The sequence below is a fragment of the Eutrigla gurnardus genome (genome assembly GCF_963514095.1).
Source record: "Eutrigla gurnardus genome assembly, chromosome: 14".
NCBI classification, from domain to species: Eukaryota; Metazoa; Chordata; class Actinopteri; order Perciformes; family Triglidae; genus Eutrigla; species Eutrigla gurnardus.
Window position 1 is genome coordinate 15,400,803 of NC_139937.1, and position 17,681 is coordinate 15,418,483.

Consider the following 17,681-nt stretch of genomic DNA (forward strand, 5'->3'; position numbering starts at 1 on the left):
GACTGCGAAGGAGGAAACTGTCGGGAGCCAATAGGATGGGATCCATGTCATTCCGTCTGGACTTGGATACTCAGTTTGGAGTGATGCATCAATCGAGCGTTTGTCCTTACAAGATGAATGAAAGAAGGGGTTGCTTATTTTTAGACAGCAGCCATCATGTAATGACACTACAAAAGGAAAACAAACTGTTTGAGTTTATAGAATAAACATCCAGCATTAAGTTGAGGAAATTATCTCCTCGGCTAAAGTCAAGCAAAACTTGTTTTCTACCATATAGAAGGACATGAAAGCAATAGTTAGTGCCAAGTGTAGTGTTTTGTTGTATCAAGTGTTCGGCCAAGCAGCTGCAAAAATGCCTCGGTTGGCAGACAGCTGCATCCCATGCATTCCAGTTTTGGAGAGGCATCTATATAACTGAGCCATGAAATGAAATGTTATCCTCCCTGTTCAAACAAATTACATACCATGTATTTAGAGCAAAGCTGGGAGGGGAAAAAGCCTGATATTACCACATGGAAATCTCCTGTATCTGCCCTTGGATCTCAGGTTCAGCAACAACACGAAAGCCATGGAATTGGTCGGATCAGTTACTTTGTCCAGCTGATAGCGATATACTGTTGCACAATGATCCGACATGTGCACGTGTCGCTTTGGATAAAATCATACCTGAAACAAATACTACCACATGGTAGTCAGTCACACACAAATTAATTGCTGTCAGTTGTCTGTTTTTGTGTGAATGTGAAGGAAAACTTCAAAATAACACTCTACTCATATCTTGTGTATTCTGACTTCCACTGTAAGCGATGAGTAATAACATTTCCTCTGCAGGCACTGATGGTTGAGGTTGTCAGTGTCCTTGGAAAAAACATTTCATGACCCCAAAATGAAACAATATATGTCAAAACTTATATTCGCTAGAATAAAATAAATAAATATGAGAAATGTTTAGTTTATTATTCACAGGTTATCATTTTCATTATTTGACTACTTAAATGTATATCAAATTGGCTTTATTGGCCATACTATGCAAATATCACAAAGATATTCATGGCATCTTCAATACCCTTTGGGATTTATGCACAGGAGAAAGAAGAAAACAGAAACAGAAATTAAAGTCTTTATTACAATTAACGGCACTTTTGTGGTTCACTCCCATCCCCCAACCACATCCCTTCTTTATTTGAGCTAAAAACAGCCCCAAATCACTGCCCTTCAGCCTCTGGTAAGGACAGCAGCGCTCTTGAGGAGAGTCTGTGTGGAAGAGCCTGTTGTTGAGGCTGAATGGGCTCAGCGTCACAGTGCTCGATTAGAGAGGAGGGAGGAAGCAGGTGACCATACCTGGTCCCCTCTCTGGGAGGATCCAGAGGCGGAAAGAAATACCTGAAGCAACACAGAGATAGAGACGAAGACGACAAATATACGTGGACGGGGAGAAGACGGTGACGATGGAATACAGAGGGGAAACACATCAAACGAAGTAGAAAGATGAGATTAAAAGGAAAAAAGGACGCATGTTTGTATTTAGAAACAAAAAGAGGGGAGAATGGTGACGGGGGTTTGTTCTTTAAAAGGTATACACTGCTGTTCAAAAGATCAGCGACCTGTTACATTGATGTTTTTCTTCTTTCCTTCAATCATTACTATATTAACAGAGACAAAATAGTCTAATTCAGGCACCGAATGTATTCTAAATATTAAAATAGTTTTGGCTGCAAGAAGAAAATTATTTTGTTTTTATGTTTTTATGCCATGGGAGAATATTGCTTTTCCCCTTTGATTTAGTTTTCCAGCCCAGAAAGACACACGTGACCCTCCATCATTATTGGTTGAATCACCATTTGAAGCCTAAACTTTCCTTTTTGGGGGGGGCCTGTTTTTCTTTGGGTGTTCTGCAGACTTTTAACTGTTTGTCAGTCCAAATATGTTCACCTGATATTCTGTGATCCAATTCCATTAGCCATTAAACTACACTAACCTTCTATGTATAAAAAAAAAAAGAAAGAAAAAGCTTTGCTTAAGCAACACAGCTGTTGATATTTCAGCTTCATATAGGCATTATACAGAAACAGGAACTTGTTCCTATTCAAGTCTGTTCAGAGCAAACCTCCCTGTGGCACTCACACCTGTTCTGATGATGTCTCCTGAGAAAGTGTTTCAAAAACAACATCCTAGCCAGCCTGGACCCTCACCAGTTTGCATGCAGAGCCAGCAGATCCACAGAGGACGCCATCTCGGCTGCCCTTCACTCAGCCCTCACACATCTTAAAAATGACAATAACATCAGAATGTTGCTTCTTGATTTCAGCTCAGCATTGACCGCGATTTCCCCCATGAAACCGCTCAGTAAATGCATCACTATGGGCTTCAGTATCTCAATGTGCAGTTGGTTATTATCTTCACAAACAGACCTTATGCAGACTCACAGGACAGACGGCTCTACAGCAAGTGATTAAAACCATCCAGAACAAAATTGGTACCCCTCTACCGACTGCAGCATCAGTGATATTAGTGACAAGAGGTGCCTGTGAAGATCTCAAAGGATAGTAAAAACAAAACCCGCCCAGACACAGCCTGTTCACCTTGCTGCCTCTATAAAGAAGTATCAACTGCTGTAGCTGCAGACTTCAGATCAGCTTCTTTCCTCAGGCTGCAAGACTCTTAAACTCATCCTCTATCCTCCACATATGGCATTGTTTGGGTTTTTTTGCGTATTTTCTTACGTACCATAACAGGACTACAAATTGCATTGTTGCGCAACCCCTTTCGGGCAATGAAAAGCATGAAACTTGTGCACATTGTTGTCCACGTATAACAAACCCTTCGTAACAATCAACATCTTTGTGTCAACTTTTCAAACCTAAAAGGATGAAAGACAGTTTAATAATATAGAATCGTCCTCTCAGCCATCTGACTTAACATATGAAGCTTTTGTGGCAGGCAATCCCAAACTTTTGACCAGCAGTGTATGTGTATTGTTATTTAAAGATGCAATAAACTGGCAATAAAAAAGTGGAGGCTGTGAAGAACAAGGCCATGCAGTTTTCATCCCAAACTGAGCCCTTAAACACAACATTTTCAGCCAGAACACATTTCAAATTTCGACACAAGGGCAAACGGTAGCTGGTGCAGAGGAGACATTAGTAATATGCAGGATGCTGGTATCTCTTTGGAGAGGTCAGCTGCCGCAGGGGAGGGGCAAAGGGAGCTCTCTTGCCAATCCTGCATGCAACAAGCAATACAACACCACATTAAATCAACAACCTCACTTCTCACAATAGGAACGCAACAAAACTTTTATGCAAAGTCGTTTCACAAAATACAATTTGGTTTTCACTTTTGCAAAGAGAACATAACAGAGCATGTGTTACTCCGGTTAGACGTGACTCAAGAGTTAAGTCAAGAACTACAAAAATGGTAAATACGGAGGTTTTAAGTTGGAGGTTATTAAGTTGAACATAAATACAGCCACAAACCAACTCTGATAAAACCAGTGTTAGCTCAAACACAGTTTGTCCACTGGGATTTTGAACCTTTTTCATATGACATCAAATAGTAATAGTTGCGCATTTATAATCCAAATCTTAAATCAAGCCTACATTTGCTCAACAGCAACCACTGTGGCTAGAAGCAACAATTACAGAATAACAGTAAATGACCAAGCAGTGTGAAGAGTCAAACCATCAGAAGGAAGTGAGGCTCTGGAAGCTACTAGTCATACCAGACCAAGTAAGGCTGGAGCGACAAAAACCTGAGTGCACAGAATTTAGAAAGGGTGTGTTTTATTGCTGATGAATTCAACATTTCATTTGTAAAAGAAAGATTGTGTTATCTCTACTTCTAAAAGGTCCATAGTCTCACTTTATAGCCATACATCTCAGTGGCTGTATTCATACCCATATTGCTGGATGTTAATACAATTAGGTTGGTTAATGAGCTTCATTCAAGTTGTCCTTCTGCTCAGCAAAGAGTTTGGCAATACATGTTAAGTTGTAGTCTGAAGCTAATCAAATGTCTAAAATAAACTTATGTGACCCAACAACACAATACTTCTGCTGTATATCCCAAAATATCAACTTGAAATAATCGTCACATGTCAAGTTTATATACACAAGTTTATTTTAATTTTCATTCGCCCTAACACTTGACAATGCAAATTGGAAACACGAAACTAGTCTTGCATGCATCTGTACAAGTCGAAAAGGAAATTGCTTATTGATGCTTCTTAAAAAACAAACCAAACACACATCCAACTCCACAGGCGTGATGCTGACAACCTGTATGCTGGAAGCCAAGCTCTTTGCATGAGTGCAACATTTGGTCAGTGTGGGGCCCGGGACGTTTGTCAGTGAGCAGCTGCAGTCCCAGTCAGTGTGAGGCATGATAAGTTGTCAGTTCGGACTGGCTCAGGCTGGGCTGGGTGAGTGGCGTCAGACGCTCCACGCCACCTACCTTCCTGCAGACATCCCGTTCAGGGCATTCTGGGAGGTCTGAACAGAGGAGCCCACAACGGTGCTCATGGCTGTAGGCTGACCAGATGAGCCGGTGAGCGGGCTGCCGTCTCCCTTCAGGATGCCGGTGCACTTCCAGTTGTCCATGTAGTTAGCTGCAGAGGGAGGCAGGAAGTCAAAACAGTACTTAGGCTGCTTGCAACATGATCAACAAGTGACCCAAATCCACAATATCTTCCACATGTAAGCAAACTGGAAAAGTTGACAACAGTAACTTTTTCACCATCATAAATTGTCAATTTATAAACTTAGTCTAACTTCAGATGTATATGACATTTCACAAATGGACCATTGAGATAAAATGAAAATGAAAATTAAATTAAGTCTCTCTCTTACATTTTAGGCATGTGAAATTAAAAAACAGCTTTCAGTGTAGCCACCAGTTAAATCAAAAAAGATGATGAAGATGAACCGAAGCCAACAGTAACTACTCACCTTTCCAGAGGCGGACGCAGCCGTCGTCACCAGAAGAGGCCAGTAATGTGCTGGTGATGTTCCAGCTCACACGCCACACCTGGGAGTTGTGGTTGTCAAACTGGGCCACGATCTGCACCTCCAGCTTGGTGGGTCCCGTAGACGTGGCCTCCTTCCTGTCAGATTGGGCCCAAGTCACAGAAAATTAATTTACACAGCGGAAGATTCTGCGAGCCTCGTAATCTGCAACAGTTGCAGCTGCAGAAGTGAAACTGTTAAAAAGTTGTATGTTTATGAATACATCAACATGTGATATGCAGGGTTTCATTTACGAATTTCAGCAATTCCTGTGTACTACTCGTCCTTCATATCAAAACAGAGAAAAAACTAGTCACCTCATCGGAACCAGCTTAAAGATTCTGACATCTTTCGTTGCGATGGCGAGCACGTGGAAAGATCTGCCCAGGTTTGGAGCGAACGCAATATCATGGACTGCATCAGTGACCGTCATAAGCGTCTCTGCTTTAGCATATTTCCTTTAGAACATGGGTTCGAAAAAAAAATGATAACAATCATTAAAAACTTCTTTCAACTACTTGGAGTTTTGTCCTGCTTCTAAAAGGAACACCTACCTTGTGTTTTCATTATACTCATAGATCTGAACTTTCCCACCGTATGCTACGTTACTGTCGTCACTCCCCACTGCAAACATGGGCGGGTGGGCACGGGAGCTGGGTGAAGGGAGAAACAACACAAGATTACACTGACAGATCCTTAAAACAGGTCAAAGTTCACTTCTTTTTTTTTTTTTTTTTATAAAGAAGAGACGCTTTCCTCCAGACCGGTCTGCCAGAATGTTTGAAACTGTCCAAACAAACCAACAGAGTAAAACGGTGGTCTAACCTTGACGGGTTCCAAGAGATGCAGCTGCAGCTGAGCTTGCAGGAGATCTCGTGCTGCAGGGACCACTGACTCAGGTTCATCACATCAGGAGCCTCATAGATCCTCACCACTCCGTCCGCAGAGCAGGTGGTCAACATCAGGCCCATGTGTTTAGGGGCGAACTTCACATCAGTCACTGAGGTTCTACTGTCCACGAGTGTGGTTCTCTTTATCTAAAACACAACACCAGGGAATGATTGGGTCAGTGCCTGTATCAAACAGACGACTGGAGACAGACAGCGCTGCATGTTAACTCACATGCGCACGTTCTTGAGAAAACGGCTTGAAAGCAAATTAGGTCACTTGACTGTGGGGTGCAAAGTTCGACTAACCCGTAAAAATCACAAAGGAATGTGCAAATTGAATTCAACTGATAAAAAAAATCCAGATGAATGTGAACAAAAAACAGATAGGAGAATTGTGAAGTATTGAGAGGCAAAGTACCCCGGCATCTTTCAGCTGGGTGGAAAATTGTAAATACAGATATGCATTATCAAGCTGATGTATAACTGCATTATAATCTTAATCACCCTAAATACAAGATGATTAAAATAGGCAACCATAATTTCAGTTTCGGCAAGCGACAGCTGCTGGTTGCCAGCCTGGTAGCTTCTTTTAAAATTGTACTGTTGGGCCCTAATGCTAGAGTTGCACTCACCCAGTGGCTCAGTCCTCTCTGCTTGTCGTTGGACTCCCCTACAATCTCTTCCCAGACAGCAGCCGTCCTGTCGAAGGAGCAGGAGGCCAGAACCTGCCCGAATTCTGGATGAGCCCAGGTCACTCTCCACACTGACCCACTGTGTGTCTGCACAGAAGAGGAAAGAAATTCTGTCAAATAAATGAACCCCCATTCGCATTCAAGTCTGATTGCAAGCTCTATCCATATCAGTGAGACCACCAGAAATGCAGAGTAGGACACAAATAGTCGTATAAATTGTGCAAATGCCATATCTGTGGCAGAAATGCAAAACCTCCTATCTGAAAAATGAACTTGAAAAATGAAAACTAAAAAAAAATTATTGCAGAATGCCATTTGTTAAAGGAGTCATCACCTGGTTTTATACGTATCCAGCCCCCCTTGGATCGCTTTGGATCAATTCGTAAAACTTATTAGAAAAAAAAAAAAAAAATTTAATCAAACATTGAGCTTGTTCTGACCCTTTTTCGTACCGCGATTTTATCACGCGAGATTACGCGCGAGGTTTTGACTGGTCCGGATGTGCATTGTATAATATGTAATGAGGCGCGCGTTGATTCGCCGCAGGAAGGACAGAGCCGGGGGGGCTTGCCTGCATGCAGACTCCAAAACATAATGGCGGCGCTTCGGCAATTTCAGGTAGCGGACGGGGCGGGGTTGGGTGGTGAAAGAGGGGTGGGCTTATGCAAGTAGCCGCCACGGTGACGTCACCGAAGGCGCAGATTTCCAGGTGATGACTCCTTTAAAGGAGTCATCACCCGGAAATCGCAATTTCTCTTGTTAAAACATGCATATCTGTGTTTGACCTCAGTTGAAACTTGCCTGAAAGGCTGGAGTTTGAAAGTGGCGCCGTTTTTTCGCTTCTGCTCTTTTTCCGAACAGGAATAGCACACAAGGGTGTGCATTCCTAAAGCACGAGATTTTGATTCTGCGCCTTCGGTGACGTCACCGTGGCGGCTACTTGCATTAGCCCACCCCTCTTTCACCACCCAACCCCGCCCCGTCCGCTACCTGAAATCGCCGAAGCGCCGCCATTATGTTTTGGAGTCTGCATGCAGGCAAGCCCCCCCCCCCGGCTCTGTCCTTCCTGCGGCGAATCAACGCGCGCCTCATTACATATTATACAATGCACATCCGGACCAGTCAAAACCTCGCGCGTAATCTCGCGTGATAAAATCGCGGTACGAAAAAGGGTCAGAACAAGCTCAATGTTTGATTAAAATTTTTTTTTTTTTTTCTAATAAGTTTTACGAATTGATCCAAAGCGATCCAAGGGGGGCTGGATACGTATAAAACCAGGTGATGACTCCTTTAAAGATACTCAATGCATAATACACTGTTTTTCCCCCAAACTATATTACTATATTATGTGTTAACAATACAGACATGGTATTGTTAAGCTTCCTTGTTCTCATCATCCAAAGTAAGAATCCGCCAATGAGAAAATCCTGCAGATAGGAGGTTTTGCTTTTTGGCCATCGATATGCTGTAATACAAGTAAGCTGGCTGATGAATTCATATTTTAGCAGAAACAAACAGCATGTGGCTTACCTTCCAGCTGGCTGTGCAATGCCACTCCCCATTCTCGCTTTTATCCCAAACCTGAAGAGAAAAACGACAAGAAATACTGCTGATATCTCTGTGTAAAAACGTGTGAAGCTGGTAACATGGGCCACTCAATGACATTCCTGAGATCACGAATAAGGTTTTCCAGTAATGTTAGATTACACTTTCACAATGGCAGGGAACGTTATTGCTGTTGCTACCAGTCAACTCTGCAGTGTTTACATTGGCTAGCTTTACACAGCTGAAGTTATCTAGTTAGCCTAGCTTTGCTAGCCATGGTGCCTGTAGCATTCCAGGCTAGCAAACTAGCTAAATTCAATAAGGAAAAGCTGCCTTCAATTGCCAGAATGAGCGAGAGATGCCAGCACGTTACGTCTGTCAACGACTGGTGGGAAATGAGAGTCAGTACATCCAATAGGAGATAAAGAAGTTGACAATACGGGTGATGTTAACAAGCTAGCTGCGACGGCTAACATTAGCACACGGATGAATACTTCACGTTAACGGACGTTACCTTGACGCTTTGGTCACTGGAGCAAGTTGCCATTCTCCGGCCGTGAAAATCGTACGATACATCGTGGATTAAATCTTTATGGTCTGCAGCAATACTCCGCGCTACAAACATGATTGCAGCTACACACAGTATAGCAGCAACACTATCTGAAGAGATTGGCTAGCAGGCCTGTCATGTGTCCAAACTACTCGTGCATGTACGTGTTTGGCGGGTCCCCGGAGTGTGCATGGTGTGTGTGAGTGTGTGTACCCGAGTTGACCACACAGGGGCGCATTCAAACCAATTTAAGGTGAATCATATTACTTTATAAAAACGTTCATGTTGAAATTTGTGTCGAACTGAACAGCAACCACAATGTAAAAAATAAATATAAGAAATGGCAACGCTGAGATAGAAATTAGTTACCGCTAACTACTTTTGCTCAACTGCCCAGTAAACTACCCTCCTCTGTTCGCCGGGGTTGCCAGGTTTGCTAAAGTTTTTTTTAATTTTTTTATTTCTATTAACACTCCAAGTGAACACTTTGGGACTAGAGGTGTGTGGCGGCAGTCCTTTTTCTTTTGTTTCGTATGCTAATTGCTAATATTGCAATCATGCCTTCTGTATAATGTGAATACAAATACATATTATCAATAATTTGGGTTCAAATATATAGCTTTAAAATTATATTTATATATATATTTATATATATATAAATAATAAAACATCCACCCAGCAATTTGTGCCTAGAGTGTTTTTTTTTTTTTTTAGGTTGACAGTAATACGTAACTGGCAACCCAAGTCGGTGAGCGTGCATGCAGTATTGTGCAGGAGCAGCAGACTCCCCGCAGGGATCCCCAGGGTTACACACACTGCTGTCTAGATGGCTGATAGAAAGGAGTAACTTAGTGGACGGCACTGCAAACAGTCTGTGATCACCCAGCAAGTGTCTCGGACTACTAATTACAACACAATGGAGCAAGAATTTGAAGAAATTGATTCGTCCGGGAGATGGCAAAACCTTTACAATGTAAGTCGGGACACTGGGCCTCTCGTGTTTCTATGACGATGGGTTGCTAAGTTAACGTTACTTGGCTAGCTAATTTGAAAGCTAGCCCGCTGGAAGCCTTTCCCAGTGTTTGGTTTCTTTAGCTTTCTAATCGACTCGTTTACTTGTTTTAACTTGTAAAGCCCACCACGCTATGTATATATTTATATACAGCACCGGGACCACAATTAATACGAATAAAATAACATGGCAATCCGCGCTAGTAGTCTCCGACTTCCGTAGCTAGAAAACGTGCGGCATAGTTGAGGCTCTGTTAGCTAATGCTGGATGACGCTAGCAGACGTCAGCTGCAGTTTCTGAGAACTCACCAGGACTTCCATGGAAAGGCGCGTGTGTTTCACCACCAGCTGTCCACAGCCCAGCATTTAGTTGATTATGTTTCTGTTCTGGTGGGTTAATTTGGGCTGTGCCCGTGTAATATGTCACGTAGCTAACTTAATAACCGGTGGATAACATGTAGCTGGAGAGGTTTTTGTAGCTAACAGTTAGCAGTTTGTCTAGACGTTACAGAGAAACACTCAAATGTACAATACCCGGAATTACACCGTAAACAATCATTTTTTTAGATTATAGAGGATTAGACAGGTTGTCAAAGTAGAAAGCTTTGTATAATGAAAATATGTGTTGATGTAGTAACTTCATATCTGAGTGTAATTGTTATACCGGTATCCTGATTTTTTTTTTGTGTGGATTTCCTACCACTAAAATAGTTTATCCATCTTGTAGTGTGCGTGTTGTACTACACAGACAGGAAGGACATTACAGCTGATGTTATTTTTCTTAGTAGACCATTTAACATGCTATAATGCTACTAACATTCTATTTTATAGTGCTGTTTATAATTCTTTTTTTAAATATATTAATTCTGTATTTATATAATTGTAAGCATGAAAAAGTGCATATCTACAGAGAGTCCATTTGTACAGAAGAGGATTAGGGCCACGTGAATTTTGAACTTAAAAACAAAAATTCCCATGTGGTCCAAACCCTCTTCCATACATTTGCCCCAATAAAACAACCATAGTGTGTCCATAACTTCCAGCCATGTTAGCTTTGGGCCAAGGGAGTGCTTCAACTTCGTCTAGTGTGTTTAAAATCCGGATTTGTTGGGACGATTCCAGTCTTCCTCCTGTTCATTTTCTGAACGCTTTTTAAATCACTTACTTGAAATGTATGAATGCTGTCAAGTTGAGTCCAAGTGCATTTTGAATAAAATGCCCCTGTGTTTAAAAGTATATGTGGTATTAAGGCGGTTGAATTGAAACATGTTGCTGTTTATAACTATGAAACAGGTCTGAAGTATTCAGGTTGGCTCACAAGTCCAATGGCATCAAAAGTAAAAATAGTAGCAAGCATATAATTAATCTGTGTTACATTAGGAGTCGGTCTCACTTGTAAGGGGTCCCTCGCCCCAAAAATGTAACAACACCTAATTTAAGGATCATTGTAAGTGATAGTAATAATGATAATATTGGAATATCGGATACCATGATCATTTCTGAAATGCGCTACAACCCTTTTTAGCAGAAAATACAAACGCTATTAAAGACTTGCATGTAAGTTTGTGTCCCATCGCTGCGGATTCTAAGTCAACACAGTGTGTTACTCCTAACTTCCTGTCTTCTTGTTTTTCTCCTTTTTTGTGGTTGTTTGTACAGGAGATCCATAAGCAAGCCAGTGAATACCCTTATAAAGTGGCGAAACTTCCAGTGAATCGGAATTTGAACCGCTACAGAGATGTCAGCCCATGTGAGTCATATGACAAATGAGGTTGTTAATGAGAATTTGTTTTACTGGGAACAGTCTTTGTGATCTGTGTTGGCTCTCTGGTCTCTCATCTGGTTTCAGTTGATCACAGTCGGGTAAAACTTGAAAACTCAGAAAATGACTACATCAATGCAAGTTTAGTCATGGTGGAGGAAGCCCAAAGAGCTTACATTCTTTGTCAGGTACGACGTAACACAAGCAGGGTCACTAAGCACATGTTGGATAAATCTGTGGAGAGGATTTCACTACGTTGTTTTGTAAGATTGTATTTCTTTTGCTTCCACAGGGGCCATTGAGGAATACCTGTGGTCATTTCTGGCTCATGATTTGGGAGCAGTGTTGCAAAGCTGTTATAATGCTCAACAGAGTCATTGAAAAGGGATCTGTGAGTAGATATCAGCACTTGGTGATCATAGATTTTCTTGTTTTAAGGTGTCATATCTTGATAATACATTGGCTATGTTAGTACTTTGTGTGCCATTCTAATGCTAGGAAAACAGTATTTAAATGTTATATATTTGCTGGTAAATTGTATATATTTTTTCTGTTTAACTGGTGAAAATATGTATTTTCAGTGTTTTAAAGTTTCCACATTACACATGTTTAAGTTGCATATTGTCCAATGACTGGCTTCCACACTAGTTGTGATGGCGCAAGTGTTAAACTAAGAATTTAAGATGAACACGAAGAAACTTCCATCTTCAGCAGATGATTTCTGAAAACAGACCTCGTTCTGCTCAAACATGCAGGTGGAGGAACAATATTTCACACATTTTTGAATGGAATGGACCTTTAAAGTTGCCCCAAAACTTTGACTCTGTCTCATCACGGTTCATCAGTCTGATAAATGTTTTGCGTTGCTTTTTTGGGAGCTCCCAGTCCCTATTTATGACTTGTGGAAACAAGCGGCCAAGTCTTATCAAGTATAGTAATCACAGTTGTGTTGACTGTAATGACCCTGAGGGGAAGTAACATAATCCAAAGTGTTATGAGTACACAGTGCATTCTTTTACATTGGCTGTGGCATTTCTTGATAAAGATAGATTCCTTGAATGCATCCAGTCTTTTCAAAATAAACTATGTGAACAGCCAGTGGTGCATTAATCCAGCTCATCCTTCAGAAGCCTGGGAGCGAGTGGCTTCCCATCCACCACTAAGTTCATTCCTTTTTGTCTTAACAGGAAAAGTGTGCACAGTACTGGCCCACCACAGATGACCTGCAGATGTCTTTCACAGACACAGGGTTTGATGTCAGGCTGCTTTCAGAGGAGGACCAATCCTATTACACAATCCGAGTGCTAGAACTGCAAAACACAATGGTGAGCATGAGAGGCTGACTATTAGATAATAACTTTTTTTTTTTTTTTTTTAATGCGCAGTGATATTTTAGAGATGATATTTTGTGAGGTGGAGACTGCTTTGTCTGTAGTTCAGGAAAAGGGCAGTCCATTACTGTATGAAAAAATCCTTTCCCACATTATACTGTTATATTGCACATAATACACATTTGAGTTCTATCCACTTCCAGCCATGGTTGTCGTGTTTCCATAAAGGGGCAGAAAGTGTGTATTGCAGTGATGAATGTGACTGCAAAATAAGCCCTTAACTGCCTTAGGCCCTGCGTGGTTGTACCTATTGTGAAGCCCAGCATGCAAGGCCGTGGTTACAATCATCTTTTCAGTGGGACAGAAAAGGATTTAATATGTCCCAATACATAGTATGTCAAATGCAGTGTGCCAAAAAATACCTGGATGTCCAGCTGCATCCGGTTGCATTTTGCTGTATGCAAGCCAGCAAGCTTTTCTGTCTATTCTGACCCACAATCCCTCTGCACAGCGGATACATGAGCAAGTCAAATTTCAGTGTGCAGCGTTATGAAGAAGTAGTACATCCCAGTTGAATACGCTTGATGTACTTTGAACAATATGCACTTTGTATGGGCAGCTGCAGTAGGTACTAAAAGTAAAAAGTAAAAGTATGCAATTTGGAACCCAGTGTGGGTCTCAGCTGTGCTCCAGTCCTCTCTTCCATTAACTCCCCCCGGGAGAGTCGGGGGGGGGGAGATGCTGGAGGTCTACATATAATAAATTGGCCATATTGTGCCCACATGCTGTCCACACCTCACTGAGATCCAAACTCAATGTGAGCCGGGCCCCCTCAGCATGTGGTCTGGCTGAAAAGATAGAGCTGATCTCTGAGCGTACAGACGTGACTTTTAATGCGTCCTGGCATGATGACAAAAGTAGCGGTGTAGCGGCAGGATTAGTCTAAACGTATATGGAGATGATAAGTGCTGTGACAGATCAGCCCAGTCATGCAGAACTCTGTCTATACAACGCTCCAGTCATGGCTGACATCACGTTTTCTGTTGTAGACCGGGGAGTCGAGGAAGATCTACCACTTTCACTACACCACGTGGCCTGACTTTGGTGTGCCAGAATCTCCGGCCTCCTTCCTAAACTTCCTCTTCAAGGTTCGGGAGTCCGGCTCGTTGGGACCGGAGCACGGGCCCGCGGTGGTGCACTGCAGTGCTGGGATTGGACGCTCCGGGACCCTCGCTTTGGTGGACACCTGCCTGGTCCTGGTATGAACCAGTGATAACTTAAATGCAAAGATACTTTTTTTTTGGTGATTCCTCGGAAAGTTCCTAACTTCCAGCACTCTGATGAAGGTCTGGATTAACCGAAACACTGGGTCAAGCTCCGTGAACGCTGCGGTATTTAGTGAAAACGTCATCTGGATTTTAAACACGAGTTTCTATCTGCAGATGGACAGGAGGAACAACCCATCGTCAGTGGACGTCCAGAAGGTGCTACTGGACATGAGGGAATACCGCATGGGTCTGATCCAGACACCTGACCAGCTCCGCTTCTCCTACATGGCTGTCATCGAGGGAGCTAAGCTCATCCCGGCAGTCAACTCAGCAGCCCAGGTAACTCAGATACAAATGAACATCATTTTATTTTAAGGTGAATGCAATCGACAGAAGTAAAAAGCTAACATGAGGCTGGAAACTAACTCCACCACGGTTGCATGAGAACATGTGTACACAATGAGGAAAAATGAATCGGCGTGATGATGTTTTCTAGTCTCATTTAGGCCTTTTTTTTAAAGACCTAAATTCACAAGAGGGGTATTTACTGACGTGTTAAACAATATCTGCGTTAGCCTCGTAGCTTAAACTGTACACAATAGTGTGGTGCAGGAGTGAGTCCTGAAATCTGGAAATGAGTCAGCATTCTTGCACTTTTTGCACCCCCGTCTCGTCTGTTTTTTTGGGGTTAGATGACTAAAATAGGGTCTGTGGTTAACACAAGCTGAAGAGATTTTCATGTTTTGTTGTAAGTCCTGTGTGTTCGTAGCCTAGTGTTAGCCTTTTACTTCAATGATTGCATTCACGCTTTAAAAATCATAAAGACAAACAAAACGTGTAAGTATCATAAATGTTATTTTGTCACAGAGCTTATATTCTGCAGTAACCGTGAACTAAAATAATATAAACACAAAGGTGGATTCACTGTTCACACCTGGGAAGGTGATGACAATCCTGGGCTGTCCAAATAAATGTCTCTGTGTCTCGTCCCCCATAGCAGAACCATCAGAGAGTGATGTCCAGAGATGACTTGGAGCCAGATCTGCCCCCTCCGCCACCTCCACCCAGACCTCACCTCAACGACAGCATGCCCAACGGTCAGCCAGGACCCTGTCCGGAGCCACAGGTTACCTCAGCCTCCTTGGCGGCAGGAGAGGCAGGCGGCCCGGTGGACCATGACCCGGCAGAGGGCTCGGGGCAGTAAGTAACAGCTTATTCCACAGAGTTAACTAGTTTCCAAGCTCAGTTTTCCAGTAAAATATTACCGTTAAGACCTCAGAGAAACTGATCACTAACCCTCCCTCAGTTTCATTTGTTATTCTTATGAACGGAATCTTCAGTTCCTCTGTGCGTGAGATTAATGGGACTTCACTGCTGTTTGCTGACTACTTACCGGTAACTGACTCTTATTTCAGTGTTAGAAAGCGACACCGCGAGGAGAGGATTGCCAGCACCTCACAGAAGGTCCAGCAGATGAAACAGAGACTGAGCGACTCGGAGAGGAAACGAGACAAGTGGCTGTACTGGAGACCCATTCTGCTCAACGTCGGTGCTGGGGCAGCCGTGGCTGTGGGCCTGCTGGTGTGCTGGATGTACTCCCAGTGAACACACTCTGGGTCACTTTAAACTGACTCCTATTTTGCACCAGTACCTGGGATTAGGTACTTCCCTAAGTAGATATAGACGGTACTATGTGCATAACTGAGGGTATTTATTTCTTAAGGTCAAAATTGCAGGAGCGCTAGATCAGATGATTGTGTGTATATTTTTCATGTAAGATCTTAACAAAACAAAATAGTAACATCTCAGGATCTTGGTGCCAGCACGACGATTTCATTTAATTTCCTTCTTGTCACTCAATGAATGTACTGTATCACAGTGAATCACATTGAAAGAAACTGAGCTAAAAGGTGCAGTACAGAGCAAGAGAAAATAATAATTCTGACTTTTTTTTTTTTTTTTTAACATTCTTTATTTGTAATGGTCATATGTTTCATTTCAAAACGAGCCCGGAGATCAGCTTTACGTTGTTTTTCTGTCATGAAATGTGCATAACGTGCATGCATTTAGAGGTTTTCCAGAGCACCACTTGTTCTTCCATTCACATTAAGTGGGGCATCCGAATACGGCCAGATATATATTTTTGTGTGACTGGATACTTCATGGGGAGTTGCCCTGCTGATGTTTCAAACCTTTTACTTTTTAAAAAATGTTTCTCTTATATGAGCACCTCTTTTTTTTTTCAAATAGGTTTTGGTTGTCACGTTGATCATACAATTCCGTCACCGCTTACTGCGTGTATTTTCCCACTGGATGGGTTCATGTGTGTACTTTCAAGTTGTCCCACTGTTGTTGTTTTTTTTAGTAAACCAAAGCTAAGGTGTCCGTAGCAGCCAGGCAACCTGTTGAATGATGAAATCCTGTACTGAATTGTGTTGTACGTTAGATCTCGGACATAACTGACAATTGCATGACAATAAGTCATAGTACCTTTGTGTTGCGTGCAACTTCTTCAGTTAAACCCATAGAATCGCCAAAGTTGGTTTTCATTCGACTGGGACTAATCTAAAGCTATAATAGTACAATTTAGAAGTTGGAGCAGAGCACCTTGGATTAAACTCTCGTTGGTAAAGAGTGATCGCATACATTTGCACCTCTTTGTCTGCTGGTTGAGATAGCTTTAAAATGTGCCTTGAAGTGAATTTGATGGGGGGGGAAATGTAAGCTCCAAGGTTTCCTAGCATGAGCAGATAAAGTTTTATGCGAGTTGTTAACATGAGTAGCATGTTAGCACCGGCTTGTAGTAACTGGAGGTGCGATACCTTAAATCGTATCGAGAGTTGATTGTGCACCAAATGTGTCATGAGCTTATGCCGACTCCTGAGGTGAAATGGTGGGTCGCTGATTTGGCTAGTTACCACTATCGGACTTTGGCTTTTTATTCAGTTCTGATTCATCCCGGAAGAGACGCGTTTGACCATAACATTCCATTTATTCTTGTTTTCCATGTAAAGACTTCAGGGGAGTTTTGTACACTGCTCAAGCTGCAGTGAGAACATGATGGATGGTGTTTTGAAAGAAAAAAAAAAACAGAAAACTATACATGAAAATAATTCTTAAAATAAAACATTCATCTTTTCTTTTGTACCAAACCCTGCTTGTCTGCTTGTTTTTTTCTTCTCTCTCTTAACCTCTGTCTGAGTAAAGCAGCTTTACAGCCTCCACCCACGGCTCTCCCGTCCCTGCACTGCTGTGCTGTGTTATAGTCATAATTTCATTCTGACCATGAGCTAAATCAATGCAGGCAGACTGGAGGCCTTTCACCACGGATTCCAGGAATTGATTCAATATTTCAAGAAGAGGCCTTGCTCATATTGACTACTTTGGTAATTTAATTTATCATGTCTGTGGGATGGCATTGGCGTGTGGAGAGGAGAGCACTGTATTTGTTTTATGAGCTATCCACCAAAAGACCCAAAAGGTAGATTTTTAGACAGAATAATCAGATAAACGCTGTATTAATTATATCCATATATATTAAAGAGAAAATAAAAAAATCTTAATTGTGTTACTAATATATAACTTGTTGATTTGATATGAAAAATCCTAACAGGTTGATAAACCTATCA

At 42.0% G+C, this 17,681-nt stretch overlaps 2 protein-coding genes across 3 annotated transcripts; one reads left to right on the plus strand and one right to left on the minus strand.

Moving 5' to 3' along the window:
* Window positions 1-1,106: 1,106 nt before the first annotated feature.
* Window positions 1,107-8,861, minus strand: seh1l (SEH1-like). 2 transcript variants are annotated; one of them, XM_084026562.1, is made up of 9 exons: window positions 8,645-8,861; window positions 8,116-8,166; window positions 6,526-6,672; window positions 5,829-6,040; window positions 5,558-5,656; window positions 5,321-5,461; window positions 4,947-5,101; window positions 4,453-4,606; window positions 1,107-1,383 (listed from the first exon to the last, which is right to left on the minus strand). In XM_084026562.1, exons 1-9 carry the CDS (start codon window positions 8,753-8,755, stop codon window positions 1,206-1,208), a joined length of 1,248 nt encoding a protein of 415 aa, XP_083882688.1. In that variant the 5' UTR covers window positions 8,756-8,861; the 3' UTR covers window positions 1,107-1,205. The 2 variants fall into 2 exon arrangements, with proteins under 2 accessions (XP_083882688.1, XP_083882689.1); XM_084026563.1 differs by lacking the exon at window positions 1,107-1,383 and adding an exon at window positions 3,077-3,222.
* A 562-nt stretch (window positions 8,862-9,423) lies between these two features.
* Window positions 9,424-17,204, plus strand: ptpn2a (protein tyrosine phosphatase non-receptor type 2a). Its single transcript, XM_084026561.1, has 9 exons — window positions 9,424-9,653; window positions 11,351-11,441; window positions 11,541-11,641; window positions 11,746-11,844; window positions 12,641-12,778; window positions 13,834-14,043; window positions 14,227-14,391; window positions 15,050-15,252; window positions 15,468-17,204. The coding sequence occupies exons 1-9, from the start codon at window positions 9,597-9,599 to the stop codon at window positions 15,655-15,657; spliced, it is 1,254 nt and encodes a 417-aa protein (XP_083882687.1). The 5' UTR covers window positions 9,424-9,596; the 3' UTR covers window positions 15,658-17,204.
* Window positions 17,205-17,681: the final 477 nt, after the last annotated feature.